At 46.8% G+C, this 23,605-nt stretch overlaps 1 protein-coding gene across 1 annotated transcript in view; it reads right to left on the reverse strand.

Annotated features, from left to right (window-relative positions):
• LOC115092958 (E3 ubiquitin-protein ligase HERC2-like) overlaps window positions 1–23,605 on the reverse strand; it is a 2,733,734-nt gene that overhangs the window by 1,898,644 nt on the left and 811,485 nt on the right. The window contains 2 exon segments of the mRNA XM_029604466.1: window positions 792–965; window positions 13,908–14,044. Coding sequence (XP_029460326.1) covers window positions 792–965; window positions 13,908–14,044 — 311 coding nt within the window.

Here is a 23,605-nt window from a genome sequence, read left to right on the forward strand (position 1 = left end):
AAAATGGCAGAATAGTTTGGGCTGCTCCAGCGGGGGGGGGGGGGGGGCAACACCGCTCCGTGACACATCGCATACCCTACGGCCATCGGCTGCCAGCAATCAAAATGGCGCAGACGGCTCTGTCCCTTACTAGGACACTCGGGAACGCCAATGGCGGCAGTAGCCCATGTGACATAGTAAGGGCGAGGGCCCTTCGACGCCATTTTCTGGACTGGCAACCGGCGCACCTTCGCCCTTACTATCTGAGCGAGATGACCGCTCCCATTGCTCCACCCTACTGACAGAGTAAGTTCTAACAGCCGTCGGAGACAGTTTCAGTGCTGGCTGCCAAGGGCCCGGCGCTAAAACTTCCATGCCGGAACGAACGCCCGCTCCACCGACTACCATTTTTGACAGGTATCGGCGGGCCCACAGGGGGGCGGGGGGATGTTCTTTGCGTCCATGTTTGGGGGGGGGGGGGGCAGGGGGCGGTTATCTCCATTCTCTTTTCTTTCTTTTCCACTTAACCTGGCTCTGCCACTGCAACGCGTGGCCGGGTATAGCTAGTGTAAAATATAAAGCCATAAAACAACTACGTTGTATCAAACTATATAGTTTAACTTCCATTCGGGTATACTGGTTCTACTGAACTCTGTCTCCACAGAAGTTGTTAAGGCAATCTTATTTGCTAGAAAGAGTTTCAGTTTGTGAATATTTTTCATTTGCCATATTACATTTCTGCTCATAATTTTTCTTTAAGCAGCATCCTTTTAATTATGTCAAAATAAAGTTTCCTTTTTATTTTTCTTTACCTGTTTTAGCAAGCATTTTCTCATTTTTTCAACATCCACTGGTTCTTCTTTCAGTGCAAATTCAACAATGCTGTTAAGGAGTACAGACTGAGGATATAATCCTTGAACATTTTGCTTTAGCCATTTATATCTATGAACACCTGTGACTGTACTGATAAGAGGTTGCCATTTATCCTGTCAATAGAAAAAGTAGCCATTTCTGAATTCATATTTAATCAAGACAAAATATAACAGCAATTCAAATTATGTATGTACTTGATATCTGGCAGCACATCTGCTACATTTGTAGTTATGAGATGAATTAATCAAGCAGCTTGGACATTTCTAGGGAAAAAAGCCAAAATGCATTGAAATGTATCAAGCATGCAAAAACTACTTCATTTCTATAGTGCTTCATTGCAGATCAATACAGGATGCATACAATAGAAAAGAACAGAGATTATTTTCAAGTCTTATTTGGTTCTTTCTACAGGGCAGTTCAAAATGGGCAATTTTGGTTGAAATTTAGCCTTAACACTAATCTTGCCCTTACTGTTACAGAAATAAATGGGCAACAGTATCTATATTTACAAAGTAGGCAAGACTATGATTTAATATCTTAACAAGGCACTCTAAGCACCACACTAGAACACTGGTTTAGTACTAACTGAAGATGGAAGACTTCATCAATACCACTTCCTGCAAAATCTAGTATTCCTTGGATATACCCTTTCCAAGTAGTACTCAACCTCAATCCTACTTTCTAAGATTTAATAGAATGAAAGTCCAATATATGAATCGGTGTCAAAAAGTATATTCTAAATGTATTAGTTTTAAGCAACTTTCCACATTACCTTACAAAGTTTTCAAATAACCAAGACTACTATTGCATCAAATGGATCAAACTTAGAAAACCGACAAAGAAAATTAAAAGTACATTTTCTAGGTTTTCTACTGCTTGCCAATATTCAATTTTAAACTGAAAAGGCGGTACCTTATAACTAACAATATATATTTTTTTAATTTCTTAAATACTATACAGGAGTAGTAGTGCATACACCTGCTTGAAGAAAGTAAGTGTTGGTTACCTGTAACAGGTGTTCTCACAGGACAGCAGGATGTAGTCCTCACATATGGGTGACATCACAGGATGCAGCCCTGTATGGAAAACTTTTCTGTCAAAGTTTCTACAAAGCTTTGACTAACACTGGCACACTGAGTGCACCGAACATGCTCAGCCTGCAATTATCCCTGTGAGCCACAGGTGTCTCCCGCAGTCTTGTCTTATAGCTAAAAGCGCAAGCGAAACTAAAATAAAAGTAAAAACGAATACAGACCCAACTCTGCGGGGTGGTGGGTGGGTTTCATGAGGACTAACATCCTGCTGTCCTGTGAGAATACCTGTTACAGGTAAGAATCACTTGCTTTCTCACAGGACAAGCAGGATGGTAGTCCTCACATATGGGTGAGTACCGAGCTGAGGATGCCCGAGAGTGCACCAAATGCACCCAAGACGCGCGAGAGGCACAATGACGGGGGCGGAATTTGGGACGGAGGGCATCCTGAAACCCTTAACGGGTTGGTGGAAGGATGTTGGGTAGTTAAACCGAAAAGAATAAGAATAGACGGACTGGCCAAACATGGAGCATGCCGGCTAGTCGTATCTAAGCAATAATGGGCTGCGAAGGTATGGAGAGAACTCCAGGTTGCAGCCTGATAAATATGTACAAGCAGCAGCGGCCAAGGGGAAGCTATTAAGGCTGGGACAGACGCAACAGTGTGTGGTTAAACACAGTGTTGTAGTGAAATGCCTGCTTGTTGGTAGGAAAAGAGATACAGACCGTCAATTAGGAGGAATAGGTTTGCCCGCCCACTGGAACTCGCAGCTTGACTCTTGCCACAGAAGGAAAGAGTTAGCTGGAATTCCTCTGGAATGTAGTGCGATCTAGATAGAATGCAAGTGCACTATTACTGTCCAAGAAGTGGAAAAACCCTCTCGCTTTGGTGAGAGAGAGGTGTTGGGAAAAATAGGCAGAGTATATTCTGAGTAAGGTGAGATGCAACATCTACCTTAAGAAAGATATGAAGTTGAATACGTAAAACCACTCTGTCACAGAGGAACTGAGGGTCGGATGAGTATGTAACAAGGTGTGTAACTCACTGACCCTGTTGGCAGAAATGACATTTATGAGGGAAGAATTTCCCATGCCAAACTGTGAAATGAGAGGAATTGAAAGGGCTCGATCGGAGAACATATGAGACTTAAGGATAAGATATAGGTTCCATTCCGTGACTAGTGAAAACAGAGGCGGCTTGATCAGTGGATAATCCATGGTAAGCTGACTCAGAAGGGGTTTACCATTAATCGGGTATCCCCACTCACAAACGATACAACCAATTAGAACAGAGGTGTACCTATGTGGAGGATGTCTGGGGAGCAGAATCCAAGGGAGCAAGAGAAAGAGTGGTGTAGAAAAAGGGAAATACCCTTTTGTATGCGTCATGTTGGTAAATCATGCCATTTTGAATGGTAGGATTTATGTGTGGAAGGTTTTGTGACATTACCAGTACCTGAGAACATCAGTGAGTTTACGATTTGAGACTGATTTGTGAGAAGCGAATTGGTTACTGGTGTGATAGATTGAGAAGTATGGGAAGCATACTGGTTTCAGCCAGGACGTAGGTCTGAGGAACAGTGAACCCCGTCCCAGTTCAACATTAGAAGAGTGCTGGCTATGAGAGAGACACATTTAAGAGGCCCTTGATGGAAAAAAGGCGTCTATGGGAACGCATTGGTAACATGTGTAGGGAGTAGAATCTGTGCACCGTAAGGTTCGATTCAGATACAGAGGGCAAGTTCGGTTGACTTCAGCGTTAGAAGATTTTTCACGCTACACATGTCGTCCGAGACCATTCAAGAGGATGGAAACCTAGATGGAGAAGGTCTGCTAGTGCATTCAGTAAATCTCTTACATAAGTGGCCCGAGGATGGATGGAGTGAGCAAGGGCCAAGGCGCGCAGCTTCCTTGCAGAGCAGCTAAGAGGTTGTGCGTGCTTGTGTGTTGGAAAGCACATTGTCCCTATGCTGTCTGTCTGTATGCACAAATATTTGTTGCAGTATTGGAAGGCATAAGGGTATAATTCATGGCTACAAGCTCCAGGAAGTTCATGTGAAATTGTGCCTGGAGTGGAGTAGACGCATATTGGGTTGAGAAGCTTTTAGGTCAAACTTTACAACCCTGAAAAATTGTGAGCACGCAGCAGGACCAGACTATGTTTTGGTTCTAGATCTGCAATATGGATGAGGGACAAAAGCGGTTGAACAGCTTAGACCCACTGATAATGGAATTTCACTGAATCTAACCCATAGCAAGTTTTGGATCTATGAGGAAAGTGCATAGTGAAAAAAACACATGGCCTGACAATGAAGAATTGAGAGGCTGAGGTTATGGAAAATGCACGCACGGACATGTAAGAATTTATTAGAATGTCTGTGCGTATGCTGGACAGGAAGGTCATTATTACTGTGGTGTCCAGAAGTGTTGTATAAGGGATTTATGGCAGTGACAGTAATCCCAGTTAGTAAATGTATAGTGAGTCATGAAGAAGTTAGATCTCCTTGCGTGGACTGACTGTGGTTATGCAGCTGTCCATGCAAGGAAAAGCGTGAATGATGTTGCACTCCGCAGAGAAACAGCAGTCACAGATAGTGATTCAATGAAATATCCCAGTTGCCGAAGCTGGTGCAACCGGCAGAGCTTGGGATTGTAATATTGTTGACTCACCATGAAGCACATAGAAAGATTAGAGGTAATGTACTTACTGCGATATGGAAGCATGGTGACGAGAGATAGCAAAATTGCTTACCTTGTAATAGGTGTTATCCCAGGACAGCAGGATGTAGTCCTCACATATGGGTTTCGTCACTGACGGAGCCCTGAAGCGGGAAGCTTTCTGTCAAAGTTTCTAGAAACTTTTGACTGGCCCTGTGAGGCCACTGAGCATGCCCAGCATGCTATGATATTCTCTGCCACAGGTGTCTCTCTTCAGTCTCGTATATAGCAAATGCAATTAGCAAAAATAAATAATAAAAGCATATGAGGCCCAACTCCGCGGGGTAGCAGGTGGGTTCTGTGGAGGACTACATCCTGCTGTCCTGGGATAACACCTATTACAAGGTAAGCAATTTTGCTTATCCCAGGACAAAGCAGGATGCTAGTCCTCACATATGGGTGATTAGCAAGCTAGAGGCTGAGTCATTGGTAGTGAAGCAAACTTGCTGTCTTGTTTATGGAAATGAGTCAGCCGAAGATCACAGCAGAATGGATGTAGAAGGAGTTGGGTTTAAACTGGAAACAAGTTCTTTAAAACAGATTGTCCATAGTTTGAATCTTGTCTTCCTTGCTTGTCTAAGCAGTAATGGGCTGCAAAAGTATGAAGCGAACTCCATGGTGCTGCTTTACATATGTCAAGTATTGGCACTGCTCGCCCTTGGAGAGGAAGGCCTGCTTGTTTCATAACAAAATTGTATGGCAATGTGCTAGCCAACTGATAGAGTATGTTTACACACCACTGACTTTACCAGGTTTGTTTGGGTCATAGGAACAAAGAGTTGATTGGATTGTCTGTGGAACTGCAGTGCGGTTTAAGTAAAAAGGACAATGCACATTTGCAATCCAAGGTATGTAAAGCCCGTTCTCCTTGGTGAGAATGAGACCTTGGAAAGAATGTGGGTAAAACTATAGATAGGTTTAAGTGGAATTCCGTTACTATCTTAGGGAGGAATTGTGGATGAGTACGGAGAACCACTCTGTCATGTAAGAACTTTGTGTAAGGTTCATATGTGACAAGTGCTTGTAACTCACTAACCCTTCTAGCTGATGTAATAGCTATGAGGAAGATAGTTTTCCATGTAAGAAATTTTAGATCACTGGAATCTATGGGTTCAAAAGGAGAACGCATGAGTCTAGATAAAACCAAATTTAGATCCCATTGTGTGACTGGGTGTCTAATTGGTGGTTTGAGGTGAGTTAAACCTCTCATAAATCTGACAAGAGGTTGTGTAGAGATAGGTGCATCTGCTACCTGATTATGGTAAGCTGAAATTGCACTTAAATGTACTCTTACAGAAGAAGTCTGGAGACCAGATTCTGAAAGATGGTACAAGTAGTCTAGTAAAGAATTTGTAGTGCAAGTGAAAGGATTTATGTTGTTTAGAGTGCACCACAAAGTGAACCTCTTCCATTTGGAAGCATAGTTTTTCCGTGTGGAAGGTTTACGTGAAGCTATAAGCACTTGGGATATATTGGATGAAAGATTGAGTGGTTGTAAGATCAAGCTTTCAACATCCAAGCCGTCAGTGATAGGGATTGGAGGTTGGGATGGCGCAACCGACCCTGATCCTGAGTTATGAGAGTGGGAGCTATTCCCAGGCGAATGGGATCCCTGACTGAGAGGTCTAGAAGTGTGGGAAACCACACTTGTCGAGGCCAATATGGGGGCTATGAGTATCATGGTCCCCTTGTCCTGTTGTAGCTTCACTAGTGTTTTGGTTATGAGCGGTATTGGAGGATACGCATAGAGTAGGCCTGAGTTCCAAGGGCGAGCAAATGCATCCTTGGCTGGCCTGTTGTTCAGGTTGTATAGGAAACAGTAGTTGTCCACTTTGTGATTCAGATGTGATGCAAAGAGGTCTATTGTTGGCCGTCTCCAACGTTGAAATATCCTGGTCACTACTGTGGGATCCAGGGACCATTCGTGTGGTTGGAACTGACGACTGAGTCTGTCCGCCACTACATTGTGAATGCCTGCCAGATAAGTGGCCTTAAGAAACATGGAGTTGTTCAAGGCCCAACCCCATATCTGAGCTGCCTCTTGACAAAGGAGGTACGAACCTGTCCCTCCTTGTTTGTTGATGTACCACATGGCTACTGTATTGTCTGTTTGGATTAGAACAGTCTTGTTTGTAAGGCAGTCCTTGAAGGCATGTAGAGCATAACGTATAGCTCGAAGTTCCAGAAAATTGATTTGAAATGTTTCTTCGAGCTTTGTCCAGGTTCCTTGTGTTTGGAGATTGTCTATATGAGCTCCCCAACCCAAGGTGGATGCATCTGTAGTTACAGTTATTTGTGGAACTGGTGGTTGAAAGGGTGGGCCCTTGCGCAAATTGTCCTTGTTTATCCACCATAGCAGACAAGAATGTAGTTGGTGGGTTACTTGAATCTGAGTATGTAATGGTTGAATGGCTTGGATCCATTGTGATCTTAAAGTCCATTGTGTTATTCTCATGGCTAGACGTGCCAAGGGTGTGACGTGAACTGTAGAGGCCATGTGGCCTAGCAAAGTTAAAAACTGGTGAGCTGTTACATGTGTTTGTGATCTGAGCCACCTTGCTAGTAGTGAGATTGTTTCTTCTGCTCGGTAATCTCGGCTCGGATCTGGTAAGAAAAGCTAATGCCAGGTTGGTGTTCAATTCTGCTCCTATGAATAGAAGCAGTTGTACTGGTGTTAGATGAGATTTTTGATAATTGATCAGGAATCCCACCGAATGCAGTGTTGCAATTGTTTGATTGAGGGAATCGAGAGCTCCTTGTAGAGACTGACCAGTCGTCTAGGTATAGGAATACATGAGCACCTTGTTTGCGTAGATGTGCTGCAATGACTGCTAGACACTTTGTGAACATTCTGGGAGCAGAGGCGAGTCCGAAAGGAAGGACCCTGTATTGGAAGTGCTGATGACCTACTATGAAGCGCAGGTACTTGCGATGAGGAGGGTATATTGGGATGTAAGTATAAGCATCCTGAAGATCCAGAGAACAAAGCCAATCTCCTTTTTGAAGAAGTGGAAGCATGGTGCCTAGAGAAACCATCCTGAACTTTTCTTTCTTTAGAAATTTGTTGAGATTTCTGAGGTCTAGGATGGGGCGTAGGCCTCCTGTTTTCTTTGGAATGAGGAAGTAACGGGAGTAGAATCCTCTCCCCTTCTGAGATTGGGGTACTAACTGTATTGCCCTGATTTTCAGAAGGGTGGATAATTCTGCTTGTAGATGAATTAGTTGAGATTCTTGTTGTGGAAAGGCTGTCGGTGGAAATTCTGGTGGAATTGACAGGAAATTGAGTTTGTAACCTTGTGCTACTATAGAGAGCACCCATTGGTCTGTTGTTATTGTCTGCCAGAGTGTGTAAAAATGGGACACTCTTCCACCCACTGGGATTTGTGTGTGAGGGTTTAAAGGAGTGGCTTGCTCTCTGGGCAGTATCTCAAAACCAGTAGCAGGGCCTGTCTGAGGTGGGGGTTGAGTACGAGGTGTCCTTGGTTGTCTAGCTTGGGTGCGTTGCTGTTGAGGTCTGGTAGATCTACCCTGAGATGTTTGGGAGTAGTATCTACGTGGCTTATAATAAGGCTTCCTTGTTTCCCTGCGAGGAAGTCGGCGAGGAGGCTGCGTGGAAGGATCTTGAGGCATGTGGGACAATTGACGTAAAGTCTCTGTGTGATCCTTCAGTTGTTGGACTGCCTCCTGAACTTTTTCACCAAATAGGTTGTCTCCCTTGCATGGAAGATCAACCAGTTTTTCCTGTACCTCAGGCCTGAGGTCAGAAGCCTTGAGCCATGCATATCTTCATGCAGCAATGCCCACAGCTGCAGCTCTGGAGGCAGTATAGAAACTGTCATAGGCCGCTCGTACCTCATGTTTTCCTGCTTCCAAGCCTTTATGTATTATGGCTTGTGCAGGTTCTTGAAGCTGTTCAGGTAGTGAGTTGGTGAATTCCTCCATCTGCTTCCATAAATTTCTCTGATACTGTGTCATGTACAGCTGGTATGCAGAGATTCTGGAATTTAGCATTGAAGATTGGTAGATCTTCCTTCCCAAAGAATCAAGGAAGCGATGATCTTTGCCAGGTGGGGTGGAGGAATGAGGCCGGATTCTTTTTGAATTTTTCTGGGGCAGATTCAACTACCACAGATTGATGTGGTAGTTGTGCCTTTTGGTACCCTGGAGTTCATTGTACCAAGTAAGAATAGTCTACTCTTTTATTGACAGCAGACACTGTGGATGGATGCTCCCAGATACGATGTTGTAAGTCTAAAAGCACCTCGTGTATTGGTATAGCCAAAACTTGTTTGGGTGGATCCACAAACTGCAGCACTTCTAAAGTGTGTTGCCTTGAGTCTTGCTCAGTTTCTAATTTAAATGGGATGGTGTCTGCCATATCCTGTATGAAGTTCGAGAAAGAGAGGTCTTCAGGTGGGGACTTCTTTCTTGGTTCTGGAGGTGAGGGATCAGACAAAGTCCTCAGAGGAGGAGTCTGTATCCTGACTATCCCAGGAATCATCTTCTTCCTGCCCATAAAGTTGTTTTGATGTGGTTTTATGAGGCAGATGGAGCCCTGATGGACCTGGTAGTGGGTCATCAGTTGGATTAGATGAAAACACATGTTCTGCAGGTTTGGTGTGAATGACATCCTGGTATTTTTGAAGTAGACGGCGTAAGGATGGCAAGTCCTGAACATCCTCATCATCTATTGTTGTTGTTCTCGATGGCGCTGATGGTTGTCTCGACATCGACGTCAAGAGTGGCCTTGTACTTGATGGAGGCGGCAACATGGGCATCGATATCGAAGAAGTCGATGGTAGCTGCGCATATATGGACGTCGATGTCAACGTGGTTAAAATTCTTGGTGTCGACGTTGATTCCTCCAGTGTCCTCGGCGTAATGGTGGACACCGGCATCGGTGGTCCCACCGGCATCGGCAAAGTTGCAGGCATCGATGCTTGGAGCATCGACATCGACGAGCCCGTCGGAATTAACTGTTCCCTCAAAGCCTGTGAAATCGCTTGTCTGATGATATCAGACAATTCCGGCGTTACAACTGATGGTATTAGGGCAGTTGTAAGCGGTGGCGAAGGCTGAGGCGTTGGAACCCGCTGCAGGGCCCTGCAGGGGGGTTCAGGTGTCGAGATCGGAGGAGGATGCCCAGACACCGAGGTTTCCTCTGTGCGTGGCTGCTTTGCTGTCGACGGATCCTGGGACGTAGATTCAGACGTCGACGACCTTCGATGTCGATGCTTATGTTTTTCTTTCTCCGGGTCGACGGATTTCGTCGATGTGGACGAGGACGAGGAGTGATTCCCCCCGATGGTCCCCCCGATGGATTTTTAAGCAATAGCCTCTGCTTCGCTCCGGCCGGAGACGACTTCGAAGAAATGGAAAGCGATGGCATTAACTGGAGATGGAATAAATGTTCCATTTTTTCCAGTCTAGATTTTCTTGTTTTCGGCGTCATTTCGGCACATTGCGGACAACTTTTTACGTCATGATTTTCGCCGAGACATAAAACGCACTCGAGGTGCGGATCAGTGAGGGACATTTTCCATGCGCATACCGGACATTTTTTTAAAACCGGTAGCCATAATGTGATCGACGGCCGTCGAGGCAGAGAACGGAAAAATTATGAGAAAAACTTTTTTGTGAGAAAATTAATTTGAGACCGAGGTACTCATCAGCCGGTGAAGAAGAAAACCCCTTGAGAGACAATGTGAGAGAGAATATCTGATTATTTGACTTTTCAGTCAGAAAGTATTGAGAAGATTCTCAATGGCTCCTATCCCGCGATGTTAACTGTGGCGCAGAAAGACGAAGACTGAAGAGAGACACCTGTGGCAGAGAATATCATAGCATGCTGGGCATGCTCAGTGGCCTCACAGGGCCAGTCAAAAGTTTCTAGAAACTTTGACAGAAAGCTTCCCGCTTCAGGGCTCAGTCAGTGACGTCACCCATATGTGAGGACTAGCATCCTGCTTGTCCTGGGATAAACCATTTTACCCATGCCTTCTGAAGAAAGTTGGTATTTCTGAGGTCCAGGATGGGTGGAGAGTAACTACTTTCTGTTGAAAGAAAAAATAGTGTAATTAACTCCCCAACCCCCACTCCCCCCTCTGCGCTTTGTAGCGTCTGGGGGAGTGTACCAGGAACTTTGGTACAAAGTGGGGTGGTCGCTCTGATATCCGGCCAGTGGGGAGACCAGGAGGTGTCCAACTGGAGGGGCTGATGTAATCTGGATATCATGTAACCTCCCACAAGAGCGTGAGCGGTAAAGCCTTACCCGCATTTCTGTGTGCTGTACAAGGAGACATCAAGACTTGTCGTCAGCCTTCGAGGTGGACTTGCACTTGAGGCAGTATTTGCTGGATCTCGGAACCAGAATCCAGAGCATTAATCAGTACAGAGCCTCATTGCTGAAAAAGGGGGGGATGTCCTGGTGCAATCCCAAAGAAATGATAGAGAGGTTCTCTTGGTATTGCGGGTGACATAGCTGGCATAGTGATATGTGACACTAATACGGTTCTTGGAATGTACATGACCTAGAACTTTTTGAACCATGTGGCTCGAATTAGAGAACACATCTCAATGGGAATGCCGCAGAAGCGGGTATTTACCATCTGACGTGGATCGCCGAAGAACGAGCCGGTGAAGATTGCTGGCTCCATGGATTTCAGGAGTCATCGAGGGAGTAGATGCCCATCTCAACTCTGATGCCTGGTATGGTGGCGCAGGTATAGAGGAGACAGGCTGAGCGTGGCTGGTGCTACCACGGTAGTTTTTTGTGGAGGGCCACAATTCCCCACCAATCTCGGCGGGGCACGCCTTGGGAACAGGGGAGCCAAGTAACAGCTCGTGAACCCTGCCCTTGTCACAGCGGCTCGATGTCTCGTGACGCCAGTGCAGAATTCTTCAGAACTCGTTCTGGTGTTTCTGGAGCACCAAGGACTGCCAATACTGTGCGGAACAGTGTCGATGGCAGTGGTGATGTTGCTCGGCCCGAGCATTGTCCAGCATCGAGAAGGATAACACCAATGTGCTGGATGAAGTCGGTGGCGGACGGTCACAGTGTCAGTGATGATGCATGCCACGATGCTCGGCCCGGTCTTTCCCCAGCGCGAAGATGGATCCCCTCGCTGTCTTGGATGATGACTGATGACGGACTGTCAGCATGCCTGCACTGCTCCTGGCACTATGTAGTGCCGTAGGCTAATACGGGGCTTTAATAAGAACCCAAAAAATGGAGCACTGTGTTCAGGCGAGGGCATTACGTGGCGGTGCTATGTTGGTATTGACGATGTCGATGGCGGCCGAAATGGCCTCGAGGGTATCGTCAAAAATATATATGAAAAAACGTCGATGACTCGGCCAGAGCAATGATGACAGTGACGGAAGCACTGACGGCATTGGCGTAGGTATCTATGGGAATGATGTGGCATCGAATAATTGAAAAAACATCGTTGGCATCGGAATATGATACCGGCATCGACGGAGTCGATGACCGCATCGATGGGAATGTCGAAGACACCGATGGAAACAATGTGGGCGTCGAGGGCATTGATGTATGGAGGCAGGCACTGAAGGGATGCCACGGGCATCGACAGCATGGCCACGGGCATCGACGGTATCGATTGGATCGACGCGGGCACCAATGGCGTCCATGGCATCAATGGTACCGACTTTGGCATCAATGCCCATCAATGGAATGGACCCTATTATCAATGCCCATCGATGGAATGGATCCTGGCATCGATGCAAGTGTCCTGGGCACCGATGGAAATGATCCTGGCATCGATGGAAGTGCCCTGGGTGACGATGAAATCGACCCGCTCATGGATGGCACCGAAGACACAAAGGTGAGCATCAATGGCATCCATCCAGGCAATGATGGCACCGATGAAACCCAAGGAAAAATCAGTGCCATGGATAAAAAACATGGATGGCACTCATAGAAACGATGCAGGGACGATGGCATCAGAGTACCGCGGGGAGAGGGGTACCAATGACATCTAAGAATCCAGGATGGTCTGAAGGGGGTACCGACGGTAGCGATGGGGACATCAACTGCGCGAGGGTACAGAAGAAATCAAAGGACCTGAAATTGACAGGGGTCCTGGCAGCAATGGAAACCATGGAAGTCCCTGTCCCACTAGCGCTAATAACCAGTGTCACAGAGGGATACTCGCAGGCTATGTGTGGCTAACTGAAAACATAGGAAGAGGGAAGGCCGCAGTCGGTTGGCAGGCCAGAGAGGTGACAGGAACCGACCGAAAAAACAGGGCATAGTACTCACCGAGCGTCGAATAAACGTATGCGAAGGAAGACCCGTGCAGTGAAAAGTGTTTGTGAAGTAAAAGTTTAAGTGTTTCCGTCAGGAAAAAGTGGATTTCTCACAGAGCTCCTAACCGCTAGGCTTACTGCAGAGCAGAAAAAAGAAGACTGAGGGAGACACCTGTGGCTCATAGGGATAATTGCAGGCTGAGCATGCTCAGTGCACTCAGTGTGTGTCAGTCAAAGCTTTGTAGAAACTTTGACAGAAAAGTTTTCCATACAGGGCTCCATCCTGTGATGTCACCCATATGTGAGGACTACCATCCTGCTTGTCCTGTGAGAAATAGCTAAATTCATAAATCCTATCATAGAGTCTGATTTTGCTTCCAATAAAAACAAAGTTTAAAAGTTACAACTGCAGCTACTTCCTTTTCATTAGCTCACACTGCATAGTATTTTAGAGATTATGAAGTAATTCTCGAATCAGGAAAACTTGCACTTATTACTTTGACTCCCATCAGCAGCAAAATTATATTGCACTGGTGCTGTGCTGTTGAAGATTTAATTTTGGCTTTAAAGTTCAATAATTCTTCCTTCTTACACATAGTGGAGGCCAGACTTATAAAGATGGGCAAAGTTTACAAACCATGTCTGCTGTGATGCAAGACTGTAAGGGTGAAATATTGTGCCCTATGGAACCAGGTGGGGGTCTGGTGCCATAGACAACTGCCACTACTAAGCAATTACTTTAAGCAAAAGGAGCAATGCTGAGGAAAAGACGTCCCACCATTTCCCCTTTCTAGCAAGATATACTGTGTATCACCTTGGTATGGCATCTGCCACTTCCCTCCACACTTCCCTAAGGGGCAAAAAAATAGGCAGAGAAGACGACACTCTTACAAAATCTGAGTGCCTCAAACACTGCAAGAAAGGATCCTTATTGCTATGGGTCCTTAGGATCATAATTTAATACTAAGATGCATGCTAATTTGAGGTATAAGCTCCTTTACATTCATGAACAATACTACTGGCAATTATATGTTACCTTTGGTGATTTGATTGGCAAGGGCCTCTTATCTATAGACAAAGAACTCTGAGGTACAACATATGTCTCTTGTAAGTCAGTCTCTTCTTTTCCAATTTTTGATTCCTCCATATCAGCTGGTTCAGATTTTTTTGGCACTAGAAAGTTGAAAAATATATGCTAGTAACTATAGTACATTATTCATTCCTTACTAGACAATGAGATATTATTAACTAGATTTGTAACATCAAAGCTGTAAGCACCACATTCTTATTTGGACTTGGACATTTTATTTTATAGTAGGCCCTACAATGTTCTATAATTTCTAAGTGTGTCCCAATTTGAGAAACAATATATCTGAGGCTGAAATGTTTAGTTCTGTGCAATGTTAAGACCCTAAATTGGGGGAATCAGAAAAAAATATGAAGCTTGGTCTAGATCTAAAAATGTCAATAAGCAGCAGTATGTATGAAGGTACCAAAGGAACAGAACAAATTTCACCATACTCTCAACTAATTCAAGATTGAGTTAAATTCTATAACGAGAACAAGCTACAGTATTGTATGGGAAAACCGAATATCAAAGTCAAAATAAAAATATGTATGCCAAAATATGTATGTATGCCAAAATATGTGATATAAAATGTGTTTGATATGTTATGAGTGTCCACCACAGATAACTAGGTAGTAATTTAAACAAAGGTTCAGGCTTTATTCAGGAGCTTCAAAACAATGTAGTTTAAAGGAAGTTTACAGAGCAATGAGTCCCCTGACACGGGAGGGACTGAAGGATGGGCAGCTCAAGCTACAACACAAACAGAAATAGAAAAAATACAAGTCTCAGAAACAGAACCATTTGGGGGACATTAAAACAATGGGACAAACATACTGAGCAACAACACATACCATTTATGGAGTATTCGATAGTGACATGAAAAATGGGTTTTAATCAAAACAGACCTGCACGCCAAAAGAGGCAGCCAAACACTGAGAGAGGAAGAAACCAATCAAAACTGAGGGATACAAGACTGTACCGTCAGAACCGTGAGAGTAGGAGACCTAGCCAATCAGAAGCTGAAGGAGGGTAACCAATCACAAACAGAGGATCCAAGAACAAGAAAGTGACTTCAGAGTAATCACAGAAAAATCATAGGAAATATAAAAATACATACAATTTCCATATGCATATATGAAACAAATATATTGACAAACTAATAAGATACATTATCCAGGATAATGGAATTAAGTTTTCATAGAGCATTTAATTCATAACCCTTGAGCTGCAGAATGGAATTCCACACATCATACATCAGCAATATTTACAAATGGAATTCAGGAAATACACTGCAAGAACTAGTTTGCAACATACTATTGAGGTCTTTCACTGAAATATGTGAGGTGTACAGGAAAGAGAATGGGGAGAAATCAAGAAGATAAAATTCAGGAGCCAGTGCACTTCAGCTTCCTGTTGGACTATTAAATGGACACACACAAAATATGATGTTATCAATATTGCTCGAGAGAGTGGAGGAGTGGGAGAATACCTGCTGTCTCTGCTGAAAGCACTCCCAGACCATCTCTGCCTGAGGATCCTCCAGCCGCCATGTCAATGAGAGGAGGAGGGGCAAGCCGCCGGTTAAAGAAGGCACCCTGTGATATGCCAAAGGAGCGCACCCCTAGGCACTTTTTTCCCGCTCTGCAGGATATCACTGTATGTAAGTTTGACTCTCCTGGCCTTTTTCCTGTTATTCTTATATTGCAATGGTGAAGCAGAAAGGCTGGTTGCACTCTTCATAGACTCTTCGCTTTCCCAACAGACCTGTTGGCCTGTTTATTGCTATGGAGCAGTCAATTTCAGGAGCCAAGTTCATTGTAGACACTAAAGAGATGGCGGTTGGTGTACGGGAGCTAGAGACATCATTGAGCCCTGATTATCACATTCTAAATCCCTACCCCCCCCTCCCCCGGGATTTGGGGTTGGTCCTACTCAGCCTCTTAGTTCTGTTATTGCTGAGGACAGTGTTAGATTTCCATTAGTTTCTGCTCCAGGGGACTCTTGGAAGTTGAGCTTGATTAAATGGTGAATCTGTGTCTTTGTAAGATGCTTAGAAAGCCATTGTGGGCCTTGAAAAGGTTGTGAATAAACAACTTTCCCATGTCTCTTCTTCCATGGAAGTTACAAAAGGACAATTAACTGTTGTGAGGTATTTCTATTAACTAAGATCAAAGAATTGAAACTTTGGAAACTCAAAATAATTATTTTCAAGAATTTAAGGTTGCATTTATTAGAGATAATTTGTCTATTCACAGAAGGTTAGAGATTACTGAAACAGATCTAGAATGTTAAATTTCCATTTTCTCAATTTTCCCAGATCCCCACTCCTATCCTTTTTAGAATTACTTAAAAAATATGGAAGATGGTTTAGGAATTGATGATTCCTTTCCTTCTATAAATAAAATGTATTACCTACCTGTTAAGAAAAGGGGCTTGAGTGGGGAGTCTGATAAAATAGAAAACATATGAAGATTTAAATTTCACAAATTTTCTGGAAGACTACTGATATTATAAATGATTGTGCTACCTTACGGGTTACCTTTTCTACTAAAAAAGAAAAAATGTGATACTGTGATTGTGATTTTCAAATAGGAAGTTCTTATTTGTGGATCACAGGATCTGAACAAGATTTCCAGATGTCTGTAAGCAAACTCAGGTTTGGTGGAAGGCTTTTCTTCAGGTCAGTGGTGTACTAAAGGGGGCACAATGCCCTTGGGTGCAGGGCCATAAGAGGGCATTGATGGCTGACATAGGGAGGGCCCATGTGGCTGAGCATAGAAACATGCCCTTTTTATTGTGTTCCAGCCACTGTTCCCTTTAAGTTGTGCCATTCGCAGTGAAGAAGAAGGCCCCTGCGTGCCTTAGGACCACTCGCGGTGAAGATGAAGGCCCCGGTGAGAGTGAATGTGTGTAGAGAGGTATATGTGTGGGTGTGAGGAGGAGGAGGGGAGAGAGGTGTGAGAGAGCAAGAGCAGGGGGGAGGGAAAGAGAGACAGCAAGTGGCGAGTGTGTGAGAGAGAGCAGGGGAGGTGAGAGAGTGTGTGTGTGTGTGTGGGGGGGGGGTGCTTGAGTGTGGGTGCCAGAGAGAGCCTATATGAGGAGATTGTGAAGGAGTGAGTGTGTGTGTGAGAGATTGGAAGCTGGTGTGTATGAAAAAAGAATCTTGTTTATGTGAGGGTGCTAGCCTGTGTGAAGGGATTGTGAAAGAGGGAGCCTGTGTGAAAGGGTGCGTGAGACAGAGTCATAGGTAGCCTATGTGAGGGTGTATGCGTTAGAGAGAAAGGGAGCTTGAGTGGGTGTGTATGCAAGAGAGAGGGACCCTGTATGAGGGGATGTGTGTGCGAGAGAGTGAAGGAGCCTATATGAGGGTGTGTGTATGTGCACTAGAGAGATGGAGCATGTCTGTGAGAGAGGGAGGAAGAGAGGGAGCCTGTGTGAAGGGCAGTACTGAGAACAGGGCCAAACTCTGGGAGTGGCAAGGCTTGAGCCTAGAGATGGAGGTGAGAGATACTGGTAGGAGAAGGAATTGGGGGACTGAGAGGGCAAAGTGGCCAAGGGAGTAGGGAGAGCGAGTGGAAGGGACACTCTTACAGTGAATTTCTAGGGAAATTCTGCTCAAAATATTTAAAATTCTGCATCTTTAAGTAATAACATTTTTCTGTATAAACTTAAAATTTAATTACTTAAAGACTCCAACACTAGTGTCTCTATAATTAATGAACATGAGAATAAGTGGTAGTAGTCTAAATATATTTAAAAAAAGGGAAGAGACTAACACACCAAAAGCAATTAGTTATGAATTTTTATGACCATCATATTGGGCATCATTGTGTTCACATAAGCACACATCATTTAACGTGCAAACGACATCTTCAATTTTGCCACCAAATATAATCATCATATTTTTATGTAATGATGTAAAACTCCCATGTGGTTAAAAATCAATTACTCAATATTGTTTCAGCTCAACGAACTTATATAATGTAGAGATTACTTACCTGATAATCTCCTTTTCCTTAGTGTATGCAGATGGACTCAAAACAAGTGGGTATAGTCTGCTCGTGCTAGCAGTTGGAGACGGATCTGACGTCAGCACGGGTACATATACCCCCACAGGAAGTGTAGCAATTCAGTAATCTTCCTTGCAAAAGCTTTATGGATATATGTGTAACTGACCGATCGATTAAATAAACAGGATTACCCTGACCAATTGATGGTAGCTGGAGACCACCAGTGTTCTCAACCGGAAGGCGTCAAAACCCGGCAGGGGGGAAGCCCTATATAAGCAAAACATGGCTTACCGTGAGTCGGCGAATCCCCATGTATACCGGCAGCCGGGCGGGATGCTGAGTCCATTTGTATACACTAAGAAAAAGGAGATTATCAGGTAAGTAATCTCTACATTTCCTAGCGGGTAGCAGATGGACTCAAAACAAGTGGGATGTACAAAAGCTACTCCCGGACTGGGCGGGAGGCTGCCCGAGGACCGTGTAGGATTGCCCTCGCAAATGCTGTGTCTTCCCTGGCCTGGACGTCCAGACGGTAGAATCTGGAGAAGGTATGGAGGGAGGACCACGTCGCCGCTTTACATATCTCTGCAGGCGACAGCATCCTAGTTTCTGCCCAAGAGGCCGCTTGCACTCTGGTAGAATGAGCCTTGATCTGTAGAGGCGGTGGCTTTCCTGCCTCTACGTAGGCCGCCTTGATAACTTCTTTGATCCAACGGGCGATGGTTGGCCGTGAGGCCGCTTCCCCTTGCTTCTTCCCGCTGTGAAGGACGAACAGGTGGTCCGTCTTTTGTACTGCTTCTGACATTTCCAAGTATCTGACCAGCATTCTGCCGATGTCAAGATGACGCAGTATTCGACCTCCTTCTGACTTCTTCAAACCTTCCGTAGATGGCAAGGATATGGTTTGGTTGAGGTGAAAGTGTGAGACCACTTTGGGTAAGAAGGAAGGAACCGTGCGAAGATGGATAGCTCCTGGAGTGATTCTGAGAAACGGATCACGGCAGGATAGTTCTTGTAGCTCTGAGATGCGGCATGCTGAACACATAGCCAGTAAGAACACCATCTTCAAGGTTAACAAACGGAGAGACAGGCCTCCAAGGGGTCTGAAGACGGATCCCGCTAGAAATTCCAACACTAGGTTGAGGTTCCACAAGGGCACTGGCCACTTCAGTGGCGGGCGAATGTGTTTGACTCCTTTCAGGAAATGTGAGACATATGGGTGTTTGGCAATGGTGTTGCCGTCACTCCTGGGACCGTAGCAAGACAGCGCTGCTACCTGAACCTTGATGGAGCTGAGGGACAGACCCTTCTGAAGTCCATCTTGTAGGAAGTCCAAAATGATAGGAATCTTAGTGGCATGTGAATTGGTGCTGTGAGAGAGTCGCACCAGTCTTCAAAAACTCTCCAGATCCTGATATATGTCAGTGATGTGGAGAACTTGCGTGCTCGAAGAAGTGTATCTATTACCGGCTCAGAGTATCCTCTTTTCTTCAATCTAGCCCTCTCAATGGCCAGACCGTAAGAGAGAATTGAGCTGGATCCTCGTGGAGGATGGGACCTTGCCGCAGCAGGTCACTGTATGGAGGCAGAGGTAGAAGATTCCCTGCCAGTAATCTTCTCATGTCTGCGTACCAGGGTCTTCTTGGCCAATCCGGGGCCACTAGAAGAACCAGGCCTCTGTGTCGCTGAATCTTGTGTATAATGGCACCCAGCAGGGGCCACTGAGGAAAGGCATATAGCAGGATTCCCTGAGGCCATGGCTGTACCAGGGCATCGATCCCCTGGGATAGCGGATCCCGCCTGCGGCTGAAATATCTGGGTACTTGAGCGTTGGACCTGTCTGCAAATAGGTCCATGCCCGGCGTCCCCCACTGATCCACAATCATCTGGAAAGCTGTGGGCAATAGCTGCCATTCCCCTGGATTTAGGCTTTCTCTGCTGAGGAAGTCTGCCATGGTGTTGTCCTTCCCGGCGATGTAAACGGCGGAGATGTCCTGGAGATTCGCTTCTGCCCAAGTCATCAGGGGGGCTATTTCTAGGGATACCTGTTGGCTTCTGGTTCTGCCCTGTCGGTTGATGTATGCCACCATGGTGGCGTTGTCTGACATCACTCTGACCGCTCTATTGCGGTCTGTGGGCAAATCGCAGGCACGCTAGCCTGACTGCCCATGCCTCTAGTCGGTTGATGTTCCACCTTGACTCTTCTCTGTTCCACCGTCCTTGGGCGGTGAGTTCTTCACAGTGTGCTCCCCATCCGTTCAGGCTGGCATCTGTAGTGAGCAGGGGAGGACATTCTTGACCCCCGGCTCATGTGGCTGGGCTGCAACCACCACCGTAGCTGATTCCGCACTCTGGCTGGTAGAGGTAGGTGTACGGTGTAGTTCTGTGATCGTGGGCTCCACCGGGATAGGAGGGCGCGTTGTAATGGTCTCAATATGAGCCCGCGCCCATGGTATCACCTCCAGAGTGGATGCCATGAAGCCGAGGACCTGTAGATAATCCCGAGCTGTGGGCCGGCTGGCGCTCAGCAAGGCCTGCAGATGATTCCGGAGTTTCGACTTCCTTTTGGAGGTCAGGCTGACCTTGTCTTCCTGGGTGTCGAATTGAACCCCTAGGTATTCCAGCGACTGGGACGGCTGTAGGGAACTCTTCTTTATGTTGACTACCCATCCTAGGCTTTCCAGAAGAGATATAACTCTGTTGGTTGCCTAGTGGCTCTCCTCCGGTGACTTTGCCCTGGATCAGCCAATCGTCTAGGTAGGGATGGACGAGAATTCCTTCCTTCCTGAGTGCTGCCGCCACTACTACTATGACCTTGGTAAAGATCCGCGGCGAGGTGGCTAACCCGGAGGGTAAAGCTCGGAACTGGAAGTGCTGATTCAGGACTTTGAAGCGTAAATAGCGCTGGTGATCCCGATGGATTGGGATATGCAAATAGGCTTCTGACAGATCTAGGGAGGTGAGAAACTCCCCTGGCTGTACTGCATTCTTGACAGACCGTAGCGTTTCCATGCGAAAGCTGGGAACCCGTAGGTGTCGATTGACTGACGTGAGGTCCAGGACGGGCCTGAAAGTGACCTCCTTCTTGGGTACTATGAAATAAATGGAATAATGCCCAGAATTTATCTCCTCTGCAGGCACTGGGATTATGGCTTTTAGTGCCAGGAGCCTCTGGAAGGTCACTTCTAGTGTCGCCTTCTTGAGAGGTGAACAAGGAGATTCCACAAACTTGTCCGGCGGGAGCCGAAGAAAATCCAGGTAATATCCTTCTCGGATGATGGCGAGGACCCAATGGTCCGAAGTAATCTCGACCCACCTGCGGTAGAAGAGGGTTAGCCTGCCCCCTATGGCTGCTACCCCCGGATGGGTCGGCTGATTGTCATTGTGGGTTGCGGCCGGGACCAGAACCCGAGCCGGTTCTCCTCTTGTTGTGCTTAGCCCGAAAGGGCTGGTTCCTGGCCTGAGAACGAGGTGCTTGATAGCGAGCCCTGTAAGGGTTGAAGCGCTGAGAGTTTCTACCTCTGGATGGTCTAGAAAATGAACGCTGGCTCCTCCTCGACCTGTCTTCTGGTAGACGGGGTAATGGAGAGGCACCCCATTTCTTAGCCCAGTTCTCGAGTTCGCTGCCGAACAGTAGGGATCCCTTAAAGGGCATTCTTGTGAGGCGCGTCTTGGAGGAAAAGTCGGCAGCCCAATTGCGTAGCCAGAGCTGTCTCCTGGCTGCCACTGAGGAGGACACTCCCTTGGCTGCCGTACAGACGAGGTCGGAGGCTGCGTCATTGAGAAATGCGAGAGCTGATTCTATGTCTTCTCCCGGGGTGTTGCTTCTAGCCTGCGATAAACAGGAACGCGTCACCACGGTGCAGCAGGTCGCGATTCGTAGGGACATGGCTGCTACCTCAGAGGCTTGCTTCAGAATGGTGTCCATGCGCCGGTCATGTGTATCCTTGAGGGCTGCTCCCCCCTCAACCGGAATGGTGGTGCGCTTCACAATTGCGTTAACTATGGTGTCTACCTTGGGGCACACCAGCAGCTCCTTGGACACTGGGTCCAGAGGGTACATGCCCGACAAGGCCCGACCCCCTTTGCATGAGGCCTCCAGCGTAGTCCATTCCAGATCTATTAGCTGCTGTGCTGCTTGTAGGAGGGGAAAATGGTGAGCCGTTTGGCGCAGGCCCTCTAACACGGGGTTCATGTTAGGGTCCCCTGGGGTGTCCTGGCCCGGAATAGCCAGTTGTGATAGGCATTGTGAGACCAGGCCTGGTAGATCCTCTTTCCGAAAGAAGCGTCTCATGGTCCGATATGGTTCTATCTCCGAGGGAAGTTCTCCCTCCTCGGGGGGCTCCTCATCTTCCTCGGAGCAATCCGAATCCCCATAAGTGGGGCTTCCGGGTGTCGAATGGCTGTGCCTAGGTCTCGAGGGTCCAGGGGCCGGATCATCCGGAACAGAAAAACCCCTTCGAGGAGCAGACTGCATCTGGACAAAGGCGTGGATCACCTTGAATAATTCCACCCAGGAGAGAGAAGCCAGATCCGGCCTTAGGGGCACCAGGTCTCTTGGGTTCCCTGGCTGCTCCCTGCGGCCTGCTAAGTCCGGAGTGTTCCCTGAGGAACCGCTGGGCTGGGACCGGTCCTGTCCTGGAACTCCCGTGGCCTCCTCACATTGGGCACATAGTGAGTCTGCTTCCTCACTCTGAGTGGCTCTGAGGTTGCATGCTGAGCAGAGGCTTAGAGCTCTTATGCCTGATTCTGGAGGTGCTGGCTCTGCGGACGTATGGGCTCTCTTATGCTCCATACTCTTTGCAATATGTATCGCCTACTAATATGCGCTTATCTTATGAGTGTGCGCTTATCAACCTGCGCTTAGCTGTATGCACTTATGAACGGGCGTCTTATGAGCGTGCGCCTATGAACGTGCGCCTATCAATGGTGTCTTATGAACATGCGCCTATAACGTGCGCCTATCAACGGCATCTTATGAGCATGCGCCTATCAACGGCGTCTTATGAACGTGCGCCTATCAACGGCGTCTTATGAACGTGCGCCTGTAACGTGTGCCTATCAACGGTGGCTTATGAACGTGCGCTTATCAACAGCGTCTTATGAACGTGCGCCTATAACGTGCACCTACCCACGGCGTCTTATGAACGTGCACCTATAACGTGCGCCTATCAACGGCGTCTTATGAACGTGCGCCTATAACGTGCGCCTACCCACGGCGTCTTATGAATGTGTGCCTATGAATGTGCGTCTATAATGCGCGCCTATGCTATCGGCGTGCGCCTAGCCAGCTTGCGCCTATCCGCGTGCGCTTAACGACGTGCGTCTAGGTAGCGAAGGCGAGTAGGCAGGTAAAATGGCGACCCCCTCGGCGGGCTGCCATGAAGGCAGGCCCTGCGAATCCACACTTCCTCGGAGACCACAGTAAAGATGTACGCCTTACCTTGTTTCGTTGCTTCTCGGCTGCGACCCGGGCGGTCTCCGGCTGCGGGGGGAGAGGGTGAGTACCTTCACCACCGCGCTCGAGGAAGTGCACCCGCTGCCTCTAGGCCGCGCCCGAACTCGTCTCGCTCGGGAGCCAAGTCCTCGCCGGGACCGAGGCTGCCTCTATGCCGCGCCCGAGCCCTTCTCACTCGGGGGCTAGGTCCCTGCCGC

This window comes from Rhinatrema bivittatum, chromosome 5 (genome assembly GCF_901001135.1).
Source record: "Rhinatrema bivittatum chromosome 5, aRhiBiv1.1, whole genome shotgun sequence".
Lineage (NCBI taxonomy): Eukaryota > Metazoa > Chordata > Amphibia > Gymnophiona > Rhinatrematidae > Rhinatrema > Rhinatrema bivittatum.